This window comes from Sus scrofa, chromosome 1 (assembly GCF_000003025.6).
Source record: "Sus scrofa isolate TJ Tabasco breed Duroc chromosome 1, Sscrofa11.1, whole genome shotgun sequence".
NCBI lineage: Eukaryota > Metazoa > Chordata > Mammalia > Artiodactyla > Suidae > Sus > Sus scrofa.
In genome coordinates this window covers 34,958,924-34,979,474 of record NC_010443.5, presented here as the reverse complement: position 1 = coordinate 34,979,474, position 20,551 = coordinate 34,958,924, and the positions used below count along the sequence as shown (strand labels likewise).

General features: G+C 37.4%; 1 protein-coding gene across 17 annotated transcripts in view; it reads right to left on the bottom strand.

The window, feature by feature from the left end:
* PTPRK (protein tyrosine phosphatase, receptor type K) overlaps positions 1-20,551 on the bottom strand; it is a 565,337-nt gene that overhangs the window by 279,225 nt on the left and 265,561 nt on the right. For all 17 annotated transcript variants that reach the window (XM_003353215.4, XM_021072706.1, XM_005652678.3 and 14 more), the window contains exons 4-5: positions 6,015-6,096; positions 3,322-3,437 (exon numbers count right to left, since the gene is read on the bottom strand). In XM_003353215.4, the coding sequence (XP_003353263.1) occupies positions 3,322-3,437; positions 6,015-6,096 (198 nt within the window). The remainder of the gene's footprint in view (positions 1-3,321; positions 3,438-6,014; positions 6,097-20,551) is intronic.

The window sequence follows — 20,551 nt, the reverse complement described above, 5'->3', positions numbered from 1 at the left end:
ACAACATTTACCAATTGAAGCTTAATATTATATAACAGAAATGATTTGGAGGACATCAAAAGTTGATTTTTGTTTGTTTGGGTTTTTTTTTTTTTTTTTTTTTTGGCTGCCCCACAGCATACTGAGTTCCTAGGCCAGAGATCAGATCTGAGCCACAGTTGTGACCTACACTGTAGCAGAGGCAACACCCAGTGCTAACCCACTGTGCCAGGCTGGGTATTGACCTGCATCCCAGCACTCCAGAGACACTGCCAATGCCACTACACCAAAGCAGTAACTCCTTGATGGCTGTTCGTATTATACATGACCATGGCAGGTGTAACAACTACTTCAATTATTCCATTACTTTTGTAAGAAGTGAAAAGACCTTTCATTTTGAGTAGACTCAAAATGCATTCATTCTCAGCAGAGATTTTAAGCAGTTGTTCTCACAATGATACTTAAAGGACCATTGTTTTCCCATACAAAATCAATAACTTAAAAGTTTTCCATTCTTCCATTAAACAAAAACTGTGATCAAGACCATGTTTCAGGAGTTCCCATCGTGGCGCAGCGGTTAACGAATCCGACTAGGAACCATGAGGTTGCGGGTTCGGTCCCTGCCCTTGCTCAGTGGGTTAACGATCTGGCGTTGCCATGAGCTGTGGTGTAGGTTGCAGACGCGGCTCAGATCCCGCGTTGCTGTGGCTCTGGCGTAGGCCGGGGGCTACAGCTCCCCCAGCTCCGATTCGACCCCTAGCCTGGGAACCTCCATATGCTGCGGGAGTGGCCCAAGAAATAGTAAAAAGACAAACAAAAACAAAAACAAAAACAAAGACCATGTTTCAGATCATCAAAAATAATGTAAAAACCTGTTCTAGCATTTTATAGCTGGAAGAGATTTTAGTCTCTCTTCACATCTCCTTTTATAGATAAGGAAACTGAGGCCTAGAAGAGTTCAATGAATTCTCTAAACCAGCATGATTAACTGGGTTATGAGGGTTAAAGGGTTAGATTAAGGTTATATTTAAGAACTGGACCTCCTGATATTTGGGAAGTTGTTCTACACTGGGCAAAAACATCTTGACTTCTATTTGTATGGGCTGGCTTTGCAGATTAATTGTAGAATCAAGATTCTTCCTCCTTTGTTATGTTTCTACTACTTCTAGCAAAAGGTGGATCATGTTTTTAATCACTGGATACTTTCTGATTTACTCACTCAAATGATACAGATGTCAGTTGTATCCATATATCTACATCTTTATCTGTGTACCACAGTCTTATTTATTTGAAAACATCCCTAAACTGAGTATTTGGTCATTTTCAATATTTCTTAAATATGGAGAAGAATGATTTAAAAGACTAAATTAAGGTAATTTAAGTGGTATTATTAAAAAAGGCAGAAAAGCTTTTTCATCAGTAAGGCGAATATGTAAATCGTGGAAGAACTGGGCAATCTCAATGTCAAAATAGACAAGAAATACATAAATTTACCTTGGAAAATGTAAAGGGAAAGAAGAGAGGAAAAAATAAAGTAGAATAGAAATCTAACAGAATGTATTTATCTCTCATCTTTAGTTGAAAAATGGCAAGAGGTAAATTTTTAAAAATTAGAATGAAATGGGTCAATCTACAAAATAGGAAACAATAAATCAGCAGTATTTTTACTGCAACCCCCTCTGAGCAGTAGGGCCAAAAAGTCTTCATTGCCACAAGGCAGCTGGTATCTAAGTACACAAAACCCTTTTTATTTCAATGTCACATTAAATCCTACAGCATAAAACTAGGAGCAGGCTGGAGAGTTTCTGGTTCTCCAAGACAAGACTATATGGATCACAAAATTGAATGCCAACAATGCCCCTACCTAAATGAAAAAGTATTAGCAAAATCATTAGAAAATTATCTAAAAACACTTTTAACACTAATTATTTAGGTTTAGAGAGAAAGTAAGAAGGATTCTGACTTGATATTTAGCTGATGAAACGGGTTGCACATTATACAATACACTCTACAGGAAGAATTATCTTACATTTCAATATCAGTAGAGGAAATTAGCATAATCACAAGGGAAAAAAAAGGAGGGATTTCATTTTCTTTTCACATATTCAGTATGATATCCTGATACCCACATGTCAAGTAAATTATAAAAGTAGTGATAATTAGATTTATATGAAAATATACATCTGTTATAACATCCAACTGGATGTGGGAATTGAATGAGAAAACACATTCATAACACCCAGTACAATATCAGGCATTATACTAGGTATAATTTCAATAATCATTTATTATAATCATTACCCCAACCTCATGCAGCCTAACAATGATCCTCAACATTAATTTTACCTCTCTAAAGATATCATAAAATAAAGCCTGGTGTCTATGTTCAAGAAACTAAGCTAATGATTTCCCTTTTTGGTCTCTATTGGCATTCTCAGGAATTTAAAATTCTAACTAATTACATCCCTTTCTTCATTCTGATGCAAATAGAATTAAAAATAATAATAATAAAGGTGCACAGAGAATATTATTACTTACAAATATTTAGCTCAACAGTCATCTGTCCTAAGTCCAGCCTCAAAGCTTTAGAGCTGCTCTTAGCTCCTCCCAACCCCCAGTCCCCAGGTCCCTCCATCCTAGGATTGACAGACATCCTCGGAAGGCATGGCTAATTCCTTAGTCTCTGCTTTCTCAGATTCTTTTAAAGCTCTTTATATGCACCATTTACATTCCCCCAACATGTACGCTAAATTGCAACTTATTAAATACACATTTATTGAGGATTTAATATGTGAGAAGCAAATATCTTGTCCTCAGATCTGTGATTAACCCTTAATCACAAAAATACTAAAAAAAAAAAAAAAAAAAATTAATTGGCTCTCTTCCAATTCACATTTCCAGAAATACTCCCAAATGTTTCTTAAAATACTTTTAAAAAAATGTATCAGAGCATGACAGTTCCTACTAAAGTACTACACTCTTGCAAGTTGTGTTTCAAAATATTAAATGAGGCAATTTTCATTGTTTCCCTGTTTGGAATGGATCTAGAAAAATTGTTTCTGCAGTTTGGACATGATATTAGAGAATCATTAGGTTTCACAAGAAACGAACCTGAATACTTATTAACTATACACTGTCATATTTGTATTCATATTCCAAAAATGGAAATATCTGAAATGAATCTGTAGCCAATTAAATCAAACTTACGCAAAAGACAACCTGTCACATACATATACGCCTACCTTCCCCACTGCCAACCTTCCACACACACAGGGAAAAAGAATTTGTGAATTTTTAAAAAATCAAGTGTACCCTTTAGCTCAGCTGCCAACTTAGCCTTACCTGCAGCCATAACTTGTTATGCACAGCATCTCTCCCTGTAGCGATACACTGAAATGTAGCATTCTGCCCTGCATTGACCTCTACGTCCCCCAGACGGAGGAAATGAGGAGATTTATCTGTGAAGGCAAGGGAAAAAAAAATTATTTTTTCCACATGAAGAAAACTTGCCCGGTTACTTTTTCTTAACAGAATAATGTTGTTAATACTCTTACCTTTGACCAAGACTAATGCCATATAGAAGAAAATTGCTTTTTCTTTGTGCTGAAAGACACCGCTGGCTCTCTCTCTTTACTCTGTTCTTTTTTTTTTTTTTTTTTTCCAGTAGCTCTAGTACTCACTGCCCCATAATTGCTAGAACACTGTTCTATACATAGTGAGCCCCAACAGCTACTCAATTACTGCTAGAGAATCCCCTTAGCATTTTGCATATGGGTGATAACAAAACTAGTTACAAGTCAAAGCAAGCAAAAGAGATCAAACAGGTACAAAGCAGAGCATAATAGAAAACTATAGGGAAAACAGAATGATATCGCAAATACTGACATATACAGGACTGCTGAGCTATTACGTTTAAGCAGTTAGATGTTTCCTTTTTTTTAAGTTTTAATAGCTATAATCCTCTAGTACTTCAAAGAACAAGGGACAGTTCTTCCTCTCAAATAGAGTATCAGCTTAACTGTTGTTAAATCCACCTCCTATTCCTTTACAGTCCTAAGAAAGTTACCCAAAAGAAATATTAGACCAACAAAAAAGTAATGACTGCAGTCAAAATATACATGAGTTACATGACTGTCAAATAAGTGTTCTCTATAAGTACCTTTTAAAACTGAAGTTTATTCTTATTTTCAACTGAAAGTAAATATAAACACAAAAAGCTAAGCTTCACTGAATAGAAGAAAGCGCATGGAGGACTATATTACAATGAAACTACTGTCGTGTTTGATTTATAATTTTTTTAAATTATTTACTCATGAAAGCTTTTCTATAACCTCTCTCTTTCAAAAAGTATAAATGAACAGTAGATGGACACAGTGATCTCATATATGAATGGACTGAAGGAATTTAATCAACCAATCTTGAGTGAGATAATCTTGTTCTCCTTTTTCTTAGAATACACCACATGGAATAAACCCTTAGACCCTCACCTGCTACATCTTTCTCCAGTACCTCAGCTCAGTAGGTGCTTCGGGAAAAGGAATGCTTGCACTGGAACACAAGTTAGAACAGTGGTTCTAAAACTGCCAACTCAAGAGCAGCAGTATCAGTATTACCTGGGAACTAATTGGAAATGCAAACTCTCAGGCCCCACCCCAACCCTATGAATTCCGAATGGAGGGGGGCAGGGATGTGCAAGTAATCCGTGATTTGCCACAGTCTGTCAGTGATTCAGATGCACACTGAGTTTGACAACCAGTTAGCAGGAACACAAGCCTTAGCCATTGGCATGGTGGCGGCCCTTGTACAAGTTGCTTATAAAGTATTAGAGAATTTCCATCACGAGAATTACTGAACAGATCATCCAGAATTCATGGGCCCTATAAAACACTGCTATTAGGAGACACAGCTAAAGTCTGAATTTATGCCAGTCGTTTTATGCCTGGCTCTACTGAATGCAGGCAATAATTGTCTTTCAGAGTATGTGATGTAAACACAAATTTAGTTACACCATCTGAAGACCAGCCAATGTGAATCTAAGGACATACAAAACAGTATGTTAATAAATTGAGTTTCTTGTTTTGTGTGTTTTCTATTGCTTTGTTGTTTAATATGAATTGGCCAAATTTTATTATGACATAAAAAAATTAGTCCTAACTACAGAATTATTTCATTTTCTTCATTTCACTCAACTTTCAAGTTAGCAGATCACATAAGTTAGTGAGGCTTCTTTTCATTAAACACTCCATTGAACTCTGATTTGCTATTCTTTGCTTTCCTAGACAATTTAATAATACCAAAAGATAGAACAAGTCCTATCAGGAGTTTCATTTATATTTTTTACTTTGTTCTTATAAGAAAACAAAAATTCGACTAAAAATAAAGATCTAATTGGTTTTATCAGGGGATTCATGACTCATACAACAGCCTATCTAGCAACTAGAAGACAGATCCAAGGGGTTGTACAAAGTGGAAGGTTTTTATAAGAAAAGGGGTGGTGCAATGGAGCTATCTGCAAAAAGGAAAAGAAATAATTAGTTTTGGGTCAGGATAACTTCTCTGGGGCAAAAAAGGAACAGAAGAGTTTTATCATGAAAATCACCTCTTCTTCCTCTGAGGGATGGAGAGGAACCACAGGACAGACTACCTTACTGGAACTCAAGACTGGTCAATCAAGATTACATTTCTGGAAACAGCTGAAACTGCCATTAGATCAGGTATAAATCTAGGTTTGGTATCATGGGCTTTTAGTACAAGTGATGCTAATTTGGGACAGTGGTTTTCTTTTGAACAATTTTCAGTAACTAAATAATTAAAAGAATCCTTTAATATGTGTAGTACGATTAGTTACAAATCTGAAAACTATTTGATTCAAAAACTCTAGAATTATTTCGGCATTGTTTTAGAGCTGAAGAGAAGGTTGGGAGTAATAACAAAAGAGACAGCAATGACCAAGTGATAAACAATCAATAGTCACTGTCAATATAAGACAAGTGCTGAAAGGATATTGAAGAATACAATTCTTAATCACAACCTACCACAAGGATAACTCAGGACTTGGATGTCGTCAATGGCAATATAACCACTTCTCCCTCCTGAGACTTCGGCTTCAAATATTACCTGTCAGGAAGAAATAGAAAAAAAATTACAACAATCATTTTTAAGGAATTTCCACAGTGAAAGAACAGCTATAACACACTTAAGAAAAATAAAATTTAACCTTTGTCCTACAAGAATTAAAACTTTATCTTATAATGTAATTTCCTAACTGTTGTATAGGTAGACAAATAAAAATTTTTGAAGAACAACTAACCTACTGAGGTCAAGTAACCCGCACCAAACGTTTAAAGCAACTGCTATTAAGTATTGTTAGACTCCCTGAATGGGTGATATATAAGCAGAATGAATAGGCAGATACAGCAAATCTCATATCCTTAAATTTTCCCTTATTGATTTCTCCCATTTCTGTTATTTATTTAACACACATTGAACACCTACAATGTACCAAGCAGTATGCTCACCAGCAAAGACATCAACTGACCTAAGCTTTTTAAATAGCTGAATTATTAAAAACTGAGGTCATCATATTGATTAGTGGCATTCCAGGCAACAGGAACCATACACAATAGAACATAATAGAACTTTGTATTTGGGAAACTAAATCAATATGAAATATATGACTACAAAGACACAAGAGGAAAGAGATAAACTTAGAGAGGTAGGCATGGAAGACCTTATATAACTTGAGAGTGAGTCAGGATTATATCCTGTCAATGGCTAATCAATTTTTTAAAAATTAAATAAATATTATTATTGATACATATTTGAAAAAATAGTTGAAATAAGTATCTAACAAACATTTTTAAAAATAAATGTTCAAAATGAAGAATAACACACAGTGCTGAATTGTGCTATATGTTGGGTGATATTTAGTGTCTTGGAGCTTTTTAAATCCCAAGATTTTAAACAGAGGGGTTTCACCATGAACCCTGATTCCAATATGATCATTACCACACACTTGATAACAAACGCTAGTAATAAAATCTCAATAATGAAAGATGGGGGCCAAGCTTGGGCATATAATTGAGCTGTTGAATCTCAGTTTATCTGTAGAATGATGATGATTCTTGTTGTGCCTACTCTGTAAGGTAATTATGAAAATAAAGTGAGATACAAGTTGTAAAAAAAAAAATCAATGTTCAAATAGAAGCTCACAACTGAGAATTTTATTATTACAGTCAATGACAGAACTTCACAAGCCTTTTCTTAATAACATGTGCTGTGACTTTTCAAGAGAAAACAGATTTAGCATGCCACCTTTCAACATATTATTTGACTGTGGGCTCCTCCATTTGCGCAAATGCATAGGTTATCTTTGGTGTATTTTGCAAAACACTTTAGAAAAAATGTACTGGAAGTGCTGTTTAAAGCAGGAATAAAATATAATCAAATTGATCTATCAAAATATATATTTGGCTAAAAGATGAAGAATGGCCCTAAAGAAGATAAGACAAGAAACAGACAGTCAGATAATATTCTAGTAGCAGTAGAAAAAAAGAAAAAAGAAAACGATAGGATAAATAAACAATGCCTAAAAATAAAAATTAAAAAAAAAAACAGACAAATAAAACTTATTGATTCACTAGTTGCAGAGAAATAATAGGACAATTCTGATTCCTGGCTTGGGTCCATAGATGGAAAATGCTATTATCTATTGTCAGGAAGGGGTAAATTTCCCTCTCTACCTCTCATGAGTTCCTGTGACAGGACTAATAATAAAATTGACACAAGACAGATTAACAGGAGAAAAAGATCGAGTTTTCACAGGAAGATCTCAGAGAAATGGGACCTAAGAAGAGACCAAAGCAGAGGCAGCTTTTATGCCTTTTAGACAAAGAAACAATAAATTTGCTAGGAAGTGACAAGACAAAGAAAGGTTTGGGTTCCTCAATTAGGGAAGAACCTAAACAGAGTTTGGACCTGAGGTAGTAAATTAGAGAAGTAACAAGATTTGTTTATACAGGCTTTTCGGCTCCAAATTCCCTCTCTCTGGTGATAAGGCTGTCTTTCTACCTCCAAATGTAGAGGATGCAACTTTCACATGAGAGATTTATTTCCTGCCTTCAGGGAGATAGAAAGGAGAGTCAGAGTGTAGTACCTCTTTGCACTGGCCTTTTCTTAAATAACTAATTCAACGTAAAAAAATATACCACTGAGGCACATTTGGGGGCAGTCTACCCTGTGCCCCAGCACTGTCAGGATCCCTAACCAGATACAGAAAAAGGTACAAATTTGAGCAGAAGATAACTAAGTACACTTCTGACATTACAGATTTAATAAGCCTTGGACACATATGGGGTGAACAGTTGAGACAACTAGGCAGATACATCTCTCAGACCAGGAGGGTCTAAAATAAAGCTCGAGATTTCAAAGTCATCATCATGGAAGCGAGTAAGCTCTTAACCACTTATTTGAAAGTTATTTGAAAGTTCAACTTATTTGGAAGTTAAGGGGATCAGTGAGTGAGATGGCCTAGGAAGATAAAGAGGATAAACCACTGAAAGGGAAAACAAGAAGACAGCCAGCAGAAGAGGCCCACAAACATAATAATGGTCAAGGCAGGAAGAGAAGTATCAGGAGGCTTCAGGCAGGTCCACACTCCCACCAAAAGGGTTAGAAAAGGCCAGATAAAGTGTAAGAACCATAATTTTAAAACATCAGATATGTGCATAAACAATAGCATCTGGATAAACATAAACATAAATTTTAGGAAGACAGCGTCTCTCCAATGGGATCCCATGATCTCCTTTCCCATAATCTTCATGAATATTTGCCAGTCCTGGATTCAGGCTGTGGTTCTAGCTCAGCACAGACTTAGGGGCTCTATGGGAGAAAGGGAAATTACTGAAGCTTGCTGTAACTGTGCAGAAATAAAACAACAAATAGAAGTTTGAGAATCTGCATAAAGTAGATGTAGGCTATGGTAAAATACTATGACATGCAGAAGACAGGTCAAGAAAAACTTTAAAAAGTATAAGTTAAAGTTGGTCATTAGGAATTCTCTGGTAACTTGTGACACACAGTTTCACTAAAGTTTGATTGACTCAGCTCATAATAACAATTAACATTTATTGAGCACTCACTGTATTCAAGAGACTGTTCTAAGTGAGCATGTGCATTGAGGCTCACATCTGCAGTTGTTTCCCTCTCTCTCCCCCTCCCTCCCTCCCTCTCTCTCTCTTTCCCTCCCTCCCTCTCTCTCTCTTTCCCTCCCTCCCTCTCTCTCTTTCTCTCCACACACATGCGCTCATTTAATTTTCACTACAATCATATGAGGTAAGTAACATTTTTATCCTCAATTTCAAGTTAGGTGACTGCACCAAAGCCTAACAGATAACAAGTGGTAGAGCCAGGGATGGACCTAAACCAGCCCCCAGGGTTCCAATCTTCCATCAGGCTCACTACGCTTTCTCTCAAGATAGAAAAACAAACACATAGAACATTTCCTTAAATAGCCTTTCAATGTCCTTTGAAAGTCTAAATGTTTAAGTGTCATTTTAAATTGCAAACTAGATATGTATCATATTGACTAAATAGCAGAATTATTAGCATTCCCAGTCTCATATAATAACCTACATACACCACCACAAAGCCAGTGACAAGGGGACACAGTAGGCTGGGTAGTAGTTTCATTTTCCCTTCAAACACTCCCATCATCAACTAGCTCCTGCGTTACTTCTTTTCTACTTCAAATCTGCCCTTTATGACTATTAATTTCATTGGAATAAATTGATGCTAAGAAGTGGAAGTATGAGGTCTTTGTGGGAAAACAAATGTTTCATGATAAAAGGAAGGCTAATCTAAAATACAGGATACACGTGTGTGTGTGTGTGTGTGTGCACACGCACGTGTTACTTGTACATTATGACTTGCATATCATGTAAATGTATTCAATATGAGAACAATTGTCACATCACTTTCTAAACCATTGGAACAAAGGCTTAGCAAGAAATAGAAGAAAAGAATCAGACATTAAATAATACATAACTTGAAGCAGCTGTGATATAGATCATCTTTGAATGAGAAAACTTGTATTAGACTCCCAACTCTCTGTTTACAAATTCTTGAGCAAATTTTAGATCCAAGTCCCAACTCTCTAATATGGAGATAATGCAACTTTATAAACTTTTATGAGGATTCAATAGGAGCATCTGTAAAAGTGCTGTATAAACCAAAAGGTAAGATAATAAACATTGTTAATATACGAGATTTGTATAAATGTATCCAGTAACACAAGTTTGACTGGCCTGAATGTGAGTTCAAGCAAAGGGAAGGTATAGAAAGAAAAAAAAACTTTTTAGTTATTTTCGGAAAAAAATACATTCTTATAAACAGACCACACATCTGGGTAAGAATCAGTTCATTGTTTCAGTTTTATTGCAGTCAGCATTAATTAAATTATTTTACTTCTAGGCTTATCTCCTAGCTTTACTTTCTCAAATTGTTTTACCTTCTTGGCCTCAAGTAGGTGATAAGTTTAAAGATGTTTACTACACCCCTGAGGAAAAGTTTCTTAATTTGTTCATTTATATTGAGCTCTATTCTGGACCATAAATTTAAGCCTTGATTTAAAAAGGAATGAAAGAAGTCTTTAATAAAGAAAAAAATGTTTCTCTTCTTTAGTGACCTCATTTTCTCTGCTAAGCGTTGTCTATGCCTCATTAACAAGAGCTAGAGGAAATTTCTAAGATCAAATTCCTTTACTGCTCAGGATCTAATCAACTTTATCACTTCAACAGAGCCCTCACCTTGTATGGCTCTTTTGTCCACTCAGGGAAAACCAATCTCAACAGCTTAATTACACAAAACTTGCTTGGGCTAATGCTTCGGTCAGAGCTAATGCCTGGTGTCAAGTAGTCAACCAGGGCTTCCCAAGAGAAGAGAGCAATGGAAGCCACACCAGATGTCAACCTGAACCTATCCAGGAGGCCAGCCTGGGAACAGAATGGAAGGACTCTGCTTTTCATGCTGTTTCCACTCCACCCCATTACCCAAAATACTGAAGGTGATGATTCCAATCAAATTTTTGCTACTCCAGCAACGTTCTTGGATTATTAACTAAATAAGTGAAATAAAGTCGAATTAAACGAGGGAAGGAGACAAACTCTAAAAAACAAGAACAGCTTTATCCTTTGGCAAACTAAATTAATGCAGAAGTACCTCATATAATGAAAAATTGAATTCAGAGTCAGGAAGCCTAGAATCTAGTTGTTGGTCTGCCACCACATGCAACTCATGCAATTTATTTAAGTGTATGTTCATAGCCTCAGATGGGCAGTATTTGCCTTGCCTATATCACAGGTTTGTTGTGAAAGCTGAATGGTGTATGTGAAATGACTGATATATAAAATGATTAAATGATATAAAATGCCATGTAGGATAAAATATGGATACAAGAAGAATCTAAAGTTAAATATTGCACTTAACTTTCTTTCAATATATCATAGTGTTAAAAGTATAGGCTCCAAAGTCAGATTTATATTTAGTTCACATTCTTTAAGTGTTAACTTTAACTTATGGAAAAACATATGAAAAAGGTATTCACCTCCGCGTTAAGGGAGGAGTAAATGAGATAATTCACATGACCCATTCAGCACAGCTCCTGGTACAGATAATTCACATGACCCATTCAGCACAGCTCCTAGGTTAAGGGGCACCACTGCCATCATGGGAAGAAAACAACTGTAAACGACACAAAGTACTACAATGAAATTTCTTCCCATTCCCTTCTCTCCCTTAAAAAACTCAATCAAGGAGTTCCTGTCTTGGCTCAGCAGAAATGAATCTGACTAGAATACATGAGAACGCAGTTTCAATCCCTGGCCTCGCTCAGTAGATTGAACATCCAGCATTGCCACGTGCTGTGGTATAGGTTGCGGACGCAGCTCTGATCTGGCATGGTTGTGGCTATGGTGTAGGCCAGCGGCTACAGCTGCCATTTGACCCCTAGCCTGGGAACCTCCATAGGCCATTGGTGTAGCCCTAAAAAGTCCAAAAAAAAAAAAAAAAAAAAAAAAAAAAAAAACTCAACCCCTTGCCCTGAATTAAAAAAAAAAAAAAAGAATAAACTGTTATTTTATTCCCATAAATTACCTCAACTTTTTTTTGCGATTTGAATTTTAAAACATTGACTATTGTTACTGTAAAGTTCAAAGTAAATTAAACATTTGCCTTCAAAGAGTAAATGGACCAAAATCAAACTCTATTTCTAAATATTCATGTCCAGGGAGCTCCCTGGTGGCTCAGTATGTTAAGGATCAAGGATTGTCACTTCTGTGGCTCAGGCTTAATCCTTGGCCCTGGAACTTCCACATGCCACAGATGTGGCCAAAACACACACACACACACACACACACACACACACACACACACACTAAATGTCCATGTCCAAATTTTGATAATGAATAAAACAGTCACTGGTACCACAACCCAAGGTGTCTAAGGATGCAGGCCCATGTATATCAGTGCTAGGAAAGCACATACATCTACATTTCTGAAGACAATGTGAAGCCTCAAAGTCAGGAGCTGTGCTTGATTTAATTTTGTGTCCTCAAGCTTATTCATAATACCTGGCAGAGAGTAAACATTCCACAGATGCTAGCTCAACAACAACAACAACAAATTATACAACGATATATGTACACACACACACAATGTATAACATCTATGAACAAAAGTACATCATCATCATTAAATATAATTGACTTTTCTCTCCTGTAAACGCTAAACATTGGATATTCAAGGATCCATCCTAGGCCACCTTTTCTCTTTTACCACACTTTCCACCCTGACAGGATTCGGGAAGATGAGCTAGCAAAAAGAGAGAAGATGGAAATAAAGTGTATAGAGATATGAAAGGGAAATGGAGATACAATCTGAAGTGGAGAAGGTATCAGGACCTAATGCTGATCAAACATCAAGTAAAACTGAGATTAAACATACCCCTTATATATTCTTACAACTGCAAGTTCATGCTCTCTGACCAACATGCTCCTAATTGCCCCAAACCCCAGATCCTGGTAACCACCTTTCTAGACTCTGTTTCTGAGTTTGGCTTTTGTAGATTCCATGTATACATGATGTCATGGCAAAGTATACAAAGCATACACTTTAGTTATAAAGTGAATAAGTTCTGGGAATCTAATATACAGCATAGCGGTTATTTTTAACATCACTGTATTATACACTTGAGAGTTGCTAAGCAAGTCGATCTTAAATGTTCCCACCACAAAAAGGAAATGGCAGTTATGGGGAGCTCACATTATGGCTCAGCAGGTTACAAACCCGACTAGTAATCATGAGGATGCAGGTTCAATCCCTGGCCTCACTCAGCAGATGAAAGATCTGGTACTGCCATGAGCTGCGGTGTAGGTTGCAGATGCAGCTCAGATACAGCATTGCTGGGGCTGTGGCAGAGACCGGCAGCTGCAGCTCTGATTCAACCCCTAGCCTGAGAACTTCCATATGCCACAGGTGTGTTTTTAATAAGGAAGGAAGGAAAGAAGGAAGGAAGGAAGGAAGGAAGGAAGGAAGGAAGGAAGGAAGAAAAGAAAGAAAGAAAGGAAGGAAGGAAGGAAGGAAGAAAGAAAGGAAGAGAAAGAAAGAAAGAAAGAAAGAAAGAAAGAAAGAAAGAAAGAAAGAAAGAAAGAAAGAAAGAAAGGAAGGAAGGAAGGAAGGAAGGAAGAAGAAAAGAAAGGAAGGAAAAGAAATGGTACTTATGTGACATGATGGTGTTATCTAACTCCATAAATGGTAAACAGTCTGCAATATATACTTACAGCAAATCAACACACTGTACATCTTAAACTTAATACTATACATCAATTATATCTCAAGAAAGTTGGGGAAATCCACTCCTCGTATGTGCCACTGTGAATAAGAGTGAACAAAGGAAGTGCCATCTGTATGCAGCAACAGAAATGGAAACGATGTTAGACAAAGATGAAGCGAGCAGAGGACTGAAGATGACTGTAATCCTCCTATAGGAAGTTTGCCTGATTTGGTGGAGAAATTTCATCAAGGACAGAAGAAGATACAGGATCAATGGACGCATTCAACTTTTTATTTTATTTTTATGATTTTTATTTTTTCTATTATAGTTGATTTACAGTGTTTTGTCAATTTCAACTGTACAGAAAAGTGACCCAGTCATATGTATGTATATATTCAATATGGTAGAGAATGTTTTGAGTGTACATGAGATAAGTGATAACAGTTGGTGTGAGATCAGATATCATGGGATCCAAAACATAGGGCCAAGGAGGGGCTCTACTACTTGTATAAAATGAGAAAAGAAAGATAGGATGAATGAAGATAAAGTCAATTTGTAGTACTGGTAGATAAGGGAATTTCTACTGCACGACCTCAGTTTCCTCAGATATAAGAGGGTGGACTGGTAGGAAGGACTGGTTGGTGTTTGGAGAGAACTGAATGGAGTAAAATGGAGAGGAGAGGAGAAAGGGAACTGAACAGACAAATGTAGGAGGATCTCCAGGAATGCTGTGGCCCCGTGTGAAGCTGGTGACTATGGATTTCTAGTGATCCCAATCTACCACGGAGTTTGATTCTCATGATTAATCGAGCAGAAAGACCTGAGTTCACATGATGGTCAGAAAGCGAAAGCTTACATGTATAGTTGGAACACTTGTGTGATGGCATAAGATCTGTTTAACAAGAGCAGAGGGTTAAAATAAGGTAAGTGAGTGCCTTTTGGAGATGAAGTAAAATAAGGAAAGTGATTTTTGTCAATGAGGAGATGAAGAAACTGCCAAAGAAATGTCCACAAACATACTGAAGCCATCAGGATGATGGTGGGCGTTGGGAGTGAAGAAGGCAAGTCTGTCACCAGCACTAAAGTCCAGGATGAATAAAAGAAAATGACTTGGGAGCCAGAGGAAGACAACAATGAGGATGATGGCATGGTTCAAAGGAAAGAAACTCAAAGGGGCAAGGCTATTTCCTATTACCTGATCCTAGGTGACAAAGGAATTAATATCTGCTCTTTTAGACTATTTGGGAAAAAGTGTCCTCAGGCTAGAACCACAAAGAGAGGAAGATTATTATTATTATATAATTAATTGGCTAAATACATTTCCAAAGTTTATCTCCCCTATTAAAATATAAGCTCATTGAGAGCAGGGACCTCTCTTCTTCCCCACAGCATGAGTGAACCACAAGAATCCTATTGAAAAATTGGGTCTTGGAAAGAGTTCAACATGTTACAGAAAACAACTGTGCATCATTGATTCAAGTTAATAGTTTTGCCTTCAGGGGAATTAAGGGATAAGGTATTTAATTCACTTTTACCCAACTCATAAAATTTTGCTGACATACTAAAATGACTCTCCCTTAAGAAAGTTCCAGGAGTTCCCGTCGTGGTGCAGTGGTTAACGAATCCGACTAGGAACCAGGGGGTTGCGGGTTCGATCCCTGGCCTTGCTCAGTGGGTCAAGGATCCGGCGTTGCCGTGAGCTGTGGTGTAGGTCGCAGACGCGGCTCGGATCCTGCGTTGCTGTGGCTCTGGCGTAGGCTGGCAGCTACAGCTCCGACTCGACCCCTAGCCTGGGAACCTCCATATGCCGCAGGAGCGGCCCAAGAAATGGCAAAAAGACAAAAAAAAAAAAAAAAAAAAAAAAAAGAAAGTTCCAGATAATTTTCCCAAGCCAATTTAGAAATCATGAAAACATAATTACTTCCCTTGAATAGTTAAATAATACTGTAGGAATAAATTCCTGCTTATAGGCCCTAGAAGATCTTATATTGAATAAATCAAATATCCATGTGGAAACTTCGAAATCTGGAATCTGGTTTCTTTTCAAATGTGAAAGTATTCTATTTCTGTTCATACTTAAAGATTAATATTGACACAACTGGCAGGTGATACCAAAAGTCCAACATACCACTAGCAGTTGCTGTCACTCACTGTAGCTCCCTTCACAGGCACTGTCAGTCTGGGGTTCTGCTTTCTCAGTAAGGATTTGCTGAAAGTATTACAGAAAAGGAGCTACTCCCTGTTTGACGCCAGCATGCCAGGCTGAGTTATGTAATAGCTGGTTTCTGAGAGTCCAACATGTGAAATGCCTTCACTAAAGGCCTGGGGGTTCTCTGAAACTGACGTATTCTTAAGAGTCCTTGCCTATTTGTTGCTTACTTATTTAGTTCCTGAAAAAGATAAATACCTACAATGGCAAGAGACACCTGGATAAAATATGTAAGCAAAAGAAATACTGGTATATTTTTGGCTGCTTGCAAGAATAATTAGAGGATTCTAATTATAATGCCTTCTAAAAATGGAAGGCAGTTAAGACATAAAAGAATGGACTGATTCTAAAACTATTTCATATTTCAGATTTTAGCCATCCTTAGCACCTCCATGACTTATAAGTATGTAAAAACCCAAAATCAATTATTTTCCATAAGATGTCCCGGTATTAAATACAGCCAGTTTCTTAGAAGGACTAGTCCTGTCAACACTTAACATTAGGACTACACAGTCTGTAGAGAGTAATGAGGGTTCCAGAGAGTCTAGAACCCATACTGTTACATGATACATACAGGTTTTTTGTATAGTTTCAAGGCCTATCATACGACGGAAGCTACTGTATGGGTTTAGATACTATCTTTCTTTCATAGACACACACACACACGCACGCATGCGCAAGCATGCATGCAGAATCTTATCCATCCACACACAATTATAAAAAAATAATGACAAGTTGATTTTTGAATGCAAATTCAATGTACAGTGGAGCCAAGGTTTTTCTGTGTTTTTTTTTTTTTTTTTTTTTTTTTTTTTGAGATCTTAAAGAAGGCCCAGGGATTTGGCCATTAGAAATCTCCTGCTCATTTTTTTTTTTGACTTTTTTTATTCCTCAATGAATTTATCACATTTATAGTTGTTCAATGATCATCACAATCCAATTTTATAGCATTTCCAACCCACAACCCCAGTGCATCGCCCCACCCCCCGAACTGTCTCCTTTGGAAACCGCAAGTTTTTTCAAAGTCTGTGAATCGGTATCTGTTCTACAAAGTTCATTCTGTCCTTTTTTCAGATTCCACATGTCAGTGAAAGCATTTGATGCTGGTGTCTCATCGTACAGCTGACTTCACTTAGCATGATAGTTTCTAGGTCCATCCATGTTGCTAAAAATGTTCCTTTTAATGGCTGAGTAATATTCCATTGTGAATATGTACCACATCTTCTGGATCCACTCTTCTGTCGGTGGATATTTAGGTTGTTTCCATGTCTTGGCTATTGGAAAGGGTGCTGCAATGAACATCGGAGTACAAGTGTCTTTGCGAGTCATGGTTTCCTCCGGATAAATGCCCAGGAGTGGGCTTGCTGGATCAAATGGTAGTTCTATTTTGAGTTTTCTAAGGAATCTCCATACTGTTTTCCACAGTGGTTGCACCAATTTACAATCCCACCAACTGTGTAATAGATGTTCCTTTTTCTCCACACCCTCTGCAGTACCTATTGTTTGTAGACGTTTTGATGATGGCCATTCTGGCTGGTGTAAGGTGGTACCTCATCGTGGTTTTGATTTGCACTTCTCTAATAATGAGTGATGTTGAACTTCCTTTCACGTGTTTTTTGGCCATCTGTATGTCTTCTTTGGAGGATTGTCTGTTTAGATCTTCTGCCCATTCTTTGATGGGGTTTTCCAAGTTTTCTTGAATAAAATGTCAATGTTACAAAAATATCTTGAGAGTTTATATCCTGAGAGTTTATTTAGTTTTACCAGTTGCCTAAGTGATGAGAGGGATTGCCACATTATCTAGCCTGGATGGCAACATTAGGTAGAACAACACCAAGAACAACTACAATATCCATCCAGTTGCAACCCTTCTAAGAGTGGTATTGTGTTTGCCTGATAAACAATAGAACATCAGTCAAAGCACATGCCAGTGTACAGGAAATGGTAAAAATGCAGGACCACAGATCAAAAGGAGAAATTAAAACCAAGATATTTCACACCAGAGTAGGCTGTATAAAAGAAAAGCCCAAAGACTGATGTTCGAGAAGGCTCTTCACTAAAATGAATATACAAGCATAGTGCATTTCTTTGCTTCAAATTAGTCCAGGGAATTGGCTATCTCTAATGTAATCACCAAAAGTATCTAGAAGATCTAAGTAAAGGAACTAACAATCATTTTTAGAGCGTAAGCCAGAATGTTTAAACTCATAACAGTCCATTGGTTACTTAAATTGCTTTTCATTCCTGAAACGTACACTTGTAAAAGATTGTCGCTGGTCTTTTTTTTTTTTTTTTTTTTTGTCTTTTGAGGGCTGCATCCCTCGGCACATGGAGGTTCCCAGGCTAGGGATCTAATCAGCTGTAGCCGCTGGCCTACGCCACAGCCACAGCCACACCAACACCAGATCCGAGCTGCGTCTGCGCCCTACACCACAGGTCACAGCAACGCCAGATCCTTAACCCACTGAGCGAGGCCAGGGATCGAACCCTCAACCTCATGATTCCTAGTCAGATTCATTAACCACTGAGCCACAGTGGGAACTACCTGTCAATGGTCTTTTTAATTTGAATAGAGACTGCTGTAGACTCATAAGTATTAAAAAACAGATGGCTCCATAATGTGGCCAAGAGACACAGAAGCAAACGGGATCTGTGAAAACAAACTTAAAGCCTGAACCAAAAATTAATAATATTTACAAAATAAATGCAAGAGGAATTTTTGTATTCTCTACAGATTCTCTATTATTCAGATGCCTTTGGGAGGAGGAAGGCATACATTGCTTCCTCAAAGAGGTATTGATATAACTCTTTTATGACAATGCAGACACACACACATATACATGCCACAGACAAGAGCATACCAAGCATAAGGCAGAGCCTCAATTCATAGCCACAACTCGAATCCCTGTACTGAGCTCATGGGGTCATTGTGAGAATTATGCACATCATTTAGAAGGTTTTTTTCTAACGTTAGCTCTTTCTTCCCTTTCCTGTCCATCTCTGTGGACTGACTCACCATAGGCGGTGCCTTAAGACCCCAACCTTTGAGAAATAAGGCAAGAGGGCAGCTTCAGGGAGCACTCACGCCAGAGAACACAAGGCAACGTCTCGTACTTCTTTACTACTGCAGCAAACTCAGCACCACACACCCACTGCCTTTCCCACTCCTCATCTCCAGTGCAAAAAACGTTCTGAACAATCCCACACTGGCTTCACTAAAACTACCCTTACATAACGCCTTTTGTCATCTCAGTTTGAGGCATACTATGGGGAAGCTGGCTGAGACCAGAGACCACACTATAATGTGCCCAACTCCCCTCACTCTCAGAATCCCCAGTTCCAGGACAGGCACAGAGACCAAGCACAATAATATATTCTCAATGCCTTTAAGTATGTATTCAGAAATAAATTGAAATAGGACCCACTATTCATGGCACGGCCTAATATAGGTTACGGTATGGATTTAGCAAAAGAGAGAAAAAGTCAAAAAGGCAATTCGAAGAGGGAAATGAAACAAAAGTTAACTGAAATAATCCAAGATCTAAAAATGCCATTCGTCACGTTTTTCATCCTATGGGTCTGTCCTAAAATACATAAGCAAGCAACTTACATCATAAAAGATTTGGTATAAAACTGAAAGTGGAGAAGCAAAGGCTAGCAAATTCATCAGCAAAATGTCATCTCTGTGTCTTTACTATCATAGCTCCACCATCTGGGTTATATTTTATAGTTAGTTGTCTCGGCCAAAAATAAAAGATGACTGGTTAAGGTTGCTATTTCTATCAACATGACACTGATTACAGTACTATTTTTCCTTGCTTCTAGAGATGTGCCATTTGTCTTCCTACAACCCTCAGGCAAAGCCTTTTAAATTTTAGCACCAACAGTCCAATCTCACACATAGCAGAAGTAGATCACTTCACTTGCACAACTATATCTGGGGGAAAAAATGCTTTCAAACTGACCCACTAGGTCTGTTCCTTGCCAAACTTAAGTGACCCTCAAGAGCTTTAATTTATATGCACAGAGCTCAATTAAAATTAAAATGAGCAGTGCAACCTATATGCACAATCACAATCTGTTGATAGCATATGCTTATATTATAGAGAAAAACAGGTTTTAAGTGAACCACCTAATCAAATGCCATTCAATAAGTAGTATAATCAGATCAGTCTACATCAAGTCAAAGTTCAACTGGATACTAAACTTGAGCCCTCACACCACAAATGCAAACATATTAATAAGTATTTGTTTTACTAAGATCATATGTAAAAATAGAACCCTTTATATTCACCCTACTGGTTTAATAATTAAGAATTTCAAAGTTATTGTATATAACCTTTCCCTCTTGAAAAAATAGGTTCGTGTGAGGGTAGGGAGAGATTTTTACACAAAGTTAATTACAGCAACCAGTTTGTGCTTAGTTGAATGTTGAGACAAATAACTCCATGAACTTTTCCCCATTTTATTTGACACATAAATGGGCAAGAACAGTGACATCCTTGGCTCCAAGGATTACATAGCACAGATATTAA